We start from the raw sequence: 4749 nt of genomic DNA, 5'->3' as shown, positions 1-4749 counted from the left end.
TTCACACAGAATCAAATGAAAATGAGATACAAATGAATTTGACACCACCGTCATAAAACATCTTACACCTAATGGGAATGACCTTTCACTCCCATAGGTCCTCCCCTGAATTCACCATTGATAAACAAAATTCCACGTTACGCAAAGAACTCATACAAGCTGCATCAAAACCTGGGTGTTTCCCTTTTTCTGGGATAACCCTAAGAATAAACAATTAATAATTGATTCCCACAACATGAATGGAACGAATAATGGAACTAAATAGAACGCCTTCTCTAAGTAACTGGATGTCAGTCTATTAACACACATGCCATGGAAAGTCAGCTAGTCAGTAGCCAGTTTATGTCAAAATGTGGAGCTACTTTCACTTGCAGAAAGCGAGGGGCCTTCTGATTTTACAATATTTGGTCCTTTGCTACTGATATCAAGCCCCTGTAATCGGCCAAGTGGATCATTTTTCATAATTTCCGAGACTGCATGGGAATGTGTTTGATGAAGATGGTGAGCTGGCATATTATGTTGAGAATGTGAAAATGGTGGCAACTGCATGTTTGGATGACTGGCAGGTCCTGGTTGTTGTGGAAGTGGGAAATAGTTTGCTGGGGCATATGGTATTTGATGCATTCCCAAGTTGAATGACTCAGAGGGGCTCATTGTTTCCCCAGTGGCAATCTTGAGCCTCTCAACTTCTTTCTTCAGAGCCTCATTCAGAGCTGTAGAAAATCAAAATAAAAGCAAAATTTGCAAATATTTCAAAGAAATTTAATGCCCCTAGCATTATAGCAACAACCTTTTCAAGAAAGAAAAATCCAAGAGCCAAATATTCCACAATGTATGAGGTATCAAAATCACAATGATATTAGCAGAAAGCAGACAGTCACGAACGCTCACCATCACGCAACTGAGCCTGTTGCTCCATAGCTTGTAACCGAAGCTTAAGCTCTGTGTTTTCTGTACTCAGCCCTGTAGTGTCTCTCTAGGAAAGAAGACATGCCGAATCACTGTCAGGACAATGACTAAAAACCAACCAATGGACCAAGCATGGTTGTGTAAAATGTAGTTACATGAACATTGTTTATTTTTAATAGAAAAAGAAAATGCATAGCAACATGAGAATCACACTTTTTCTTTCTACCTTGTCCGGTGAAAAACTATCTTGAAAGAGGACGTTATGACAATCAGAACACAGAATTTCATCCAAGTGGCCTCCTCAGTAATATAGTGAATCATTTAACATCCACATAATTCTTCAACCTTTTCTAACAATTTTTTATTGTGCAAGCATGGATCAAATTGCTTTGACCGGCATTAATACAATACAAGCTATCCTGTGAAGTCCATTGAATAAGAAGTGAAATATCAACATAGACATCCTTTAACCACAGTCAACTGTCCAAATTGATAGACATCTTTTAACCACAGTTAACTGTCCAAACTAGGGTCATCAGGTCTTGAATGGATGATGACATAGAGAAAGATTCTACAAATAAAACTAAGCTTATGAAATGCAACAATAAAATTCCATAAAATAAAACCTGGTACAAGGTGAGTTGAGCAGAAAGAGTGGTGGCTTCTGTTTGAAGGGTCTGAACTTTGCGCTCAAGTTCTAGTATATATCGTGCCTTTCTCTCTTTAGAGCGAGCAGCAGACTGCCGATTAGCAAGTATCCTGTATGCAACAACTAAGTTTTGAGCATAATGAAAGGAGTTCAAAACTAAAAATAAATAAATGAGTGTGAAATTCACACATCTTGGCATTAGTTCATAAGCATATATAGATTTTAATTTTCAAATATCTGCCAGCATGCAATTCTAAAATTAATGTGTGAAATTCAAAAAAAGAAGACTTCAGTAGTGAAACTTTGTATTTACATCATCATCGCATACCTTTTCTTTTAAATTGAGCAAAAATGTCAAATTGCTCATGTCAATTGAAATGACTTTTTTAAACCTCATTGTTTTGGCTTGAAGCATCACCAGGCTGTCTGGAAACCTCTTTTGAAATACATTTTCTTAACTAAAAAAATCAAAAACCCGATCAATGAACCTGATAAATATAAAGAAGCTAAGATGTTGCGTTTTTGTTCAATCTAGAAACTTGAGTAGCATTTAATTCAACATAGAATTGCATTCTCATAAGGCTTGAACAATGGTAATCTCTATAATTAAAAATCAAAGATGTTGGAGAAGAAAGCTTCAAAACAGGGAAACAAAAATCTGAGGTGAAGAAATAAAGGAAAATTTGTAGCCAAAAAAAAAAAATCAGCAGAAGAAAATTTTAAAATATGTTTCTGATAAATATAATTGAACTAAAGTAGTACAACATGACCTAAAAGCATTACACATTTTTAAGGATTTAACCCAGAATCGTTTAGAGTGGAGAAAGAGAATCCATATAGTCGATCTCTATAAAATTTTTGGGATAAAGATTTAGTTGAATTGAGTTGAGTTTTATCTAAAGGAGCTAAAAGATGCAAAAATTTACACTTTAGGCACCTCCTCTCACTGGTTCTCGTACAGATGGAACAAACTTAGAATATTACTGATTAAGATTTGCAATAAAAACAAAAATAGGATGTAGACATGATAGAGATTATTTAGAAATACTGGTGAAGCTACAGCTTATTTTGCTATGGCACAATTAAATTTGAAGTTGAAGCAAACTAATTGAGTTTACAAGCCAATCAAAATTGTAATGTAGACTTGAGGCTTCAATTATGTGCTGCTGAAGTATTGATTATCAAATCATACTTCATAGTTATTACAGGTCATACAGAAACAAAAAAAAAAAAAAAAATACTTAGTCTTCAAAAAGAAGAGAAGAATGCACAATACTCCTCTTCTAGTGAAATTCTGAAGATTCAAATGGAGCTTAAAATTACCCAAAAAGAGAAGAAAATTTACTAAAAATTTCAGAGAGCATGTCGTGACATCAAATTTTGCTGATGTTTAATCAGAGGATTAAAGCTATTCTTAACTGTAGAAAATAACAACCAATTGAAGCAAATAATCTGATCTGGAAAACCCTAACTTCCCAACAGGAGCAAAGTATTTTCAAACTCAATAACCATCAAAAGGAAAAGATGACAGAGGAAGAACAATTTTTGAATGCAACATTTTAGAGGCTATTTTCTATGGCAAAACCAAGCAAGGAACGTCTAATAAGCACAATATATCAATAATTAAGCATCGAACTTAACATTTCCATTTACTATCTCACATTTTCTCAGCAACCAAACAAAGCACATTGAACTTAAATAATTCCAATCCATTACTCGTAAGAAAAGGGGTAAAAAGAAGAATAAGAAGAACAATGAGAAACAAAATAAAATTCCTGACCTTTTGGCTCTTTTAGGATCAATAGTCCAGAGCTCAGCCAACTTATCAGGAGGCATAGCTTTCTTAGCCTCCATTACCTCTCCGTACGCACTGCCATCGACAGAGTTGCTGTGCCTGTGCTTCGGCATCGTCGTGGAAGTGGGAGCTCCTTTATCTCCTTCACCTTGGTTGTTATTACTCTGATCCGTAGAATTGCGTCCGTCTATGTTTCCTCCTCCGGTAAGCTTATCAACGTCAATGTAGGTAGAAAAGAGATCGTCCTCCGATCCGATCTCTTCAAAACTACCGGCGGAAGATCCTCCACAGCCTCCACCACCACCACCACCACCACCACCTCCTCCTCCTCCTCCACCTGCACCACCGCCTTTGATCGGATAAGAAGGAGACAGATCCATCATCATCATGGTCATGTCCTCCGGCAAGCGGAAGCTCATCTCGGAATGGGCCCTCCGGTGGTGGGGCCCAGGCCGAACACTAAACATTGACGACGATGGAGGAGCATTGGAGAGTGGATTTTTAAGATCTGCATTTTGAGGATTTGGATCGAAATTGGAATTGGCCTTAAGGTTGTGTTTGTATTGCGGATCTTGCATTTCCATGGACGTACAAAGTAGTAATTATTTTCAACAGATTTTCTATTCCTCTTCTTTCCTTTCTATTCTCATTATCCTTGCTCTTTTTCCTTACTTTCTTTCCTCTCCCCTTCTTTTCTGTTCTTTTTTCCTTTCCTTTCTTTTCCTTCCTCCGTAAATAGTTTGGCGCTTTTTACTGGTTTTTAATATTTGTTTCTGGCGGAGTAAATAAGGCTTCTGATTATTTATTATTTTATGAACAATAGTTTGAACAACAAATTTATCATGCAGTTTAACGTTTATCCGGCGGCGCCGTTAGCTTTTTTTTTTATTCGCTGCTGGAATTTATGATTGTGTCCTTGTTTTTTTAAACATAAATTCTGCAAATAATAATAAAGTGTAATTAAAAATCATAATACGAAAGTATTAAAAAAATAATTAAAAAAAATAAATATGTCTCTGTATTTTCAGTTAAAGACTAATTAAGTTTTAAGATAAATAAGATTTTATAATTTTAAATTAAAACTAAATAAATTCACACTTAATAGAATTTTATTTTTTAATAATAAAATTTTTTAAATTTAAATAGTAAAATATTAAAAAATAATAATTATTAAAAATTTTTGTCCACCATATTTTTCAAATTTTTTAAAATTTTCATTTTACTTAAAATTAATAAATAATTTTTAATATTTAAAATTAAAAAAATAATATTTTAATATTAAAAAATAATATTTTATTAAGCATAAATTTACTTTTTAATCCAAAACTTAATTTAGTATTATTTATATCTACTAAAATTACAAGGGATTGTTTGATTTTGAACAGTTGTACACGGT

The 4749-nt window shown here is 34.1% G+C and overlaps 1 protein-coding gene across 1 annotated transcript; it reads right to left on the bottom strand.

The window, feature by feature from the left end:
• On the bottom strand, positions 1-4140 carry LOC110651646 (transcription factor RF2b). The gene is made up of 4 exons (XM_021807031.2): positions 3339-4140; positions 1536-1668; positions 892-976; positions 1-713 (listed from the first exon to the last, which is right to left on the bottom strand). The coding sequence occupies exons 1-4, from the start codon at positions 3935-3937 to the stop codon at positions 346-348; spliced, it is 1185 nt and encodes a 394-aa protein (XP_021662723.2). The 5' UTR covers positions 3938-4140; the 3' UTR covers positions 1-345.
• Between the last annotated feature and the right edge of the window lie 609 nt (positions 4141-4749).

This window comes from Hevea brasiliensis, chromosome 12 (genome assembly GCF_030052815.1).
Source record: "Hevea brasiliensis isolate MT/VB/25A 57/8 chromosome 12, ASM3005281v1, whole genome shotgun sequence".
Lineage (NCBI taxonomy): Eukaryota > Viridiplantae > Streptophyta > Magnoliopsida > Malpighiales > Euphorbiaceae > Hevea > Hevea brasiliensis.
The sequence above is the reverse complement of the archived record's forward strand: the minus strand, read 5'-3'. Positions and strand labels throughout refer to the sequence as shown.

Coding starts and splice junctions, on each gene's coding strand:
- LOC110651646 (XM_021807031.2), bottom strand. CDS start 3,937: ATGGAAATGCAAGATCCGCAATACAAACACAACCTTAAGGCCAATTCC. Junction 1,669..3,338: donor GATCCTAAAAGAGCCAAAAG/GTCAGGAATTTT, acceptor TGTTGCATACAG/GATACTTGCTAATCGGCAGT. Junction 714..891: donor ACAGGCTCAGTTGCGTGATG/GTGAGCGTTCGT, acceptor GATTTTCTACAG/CTCTGAATGAGGCTCTGAAG.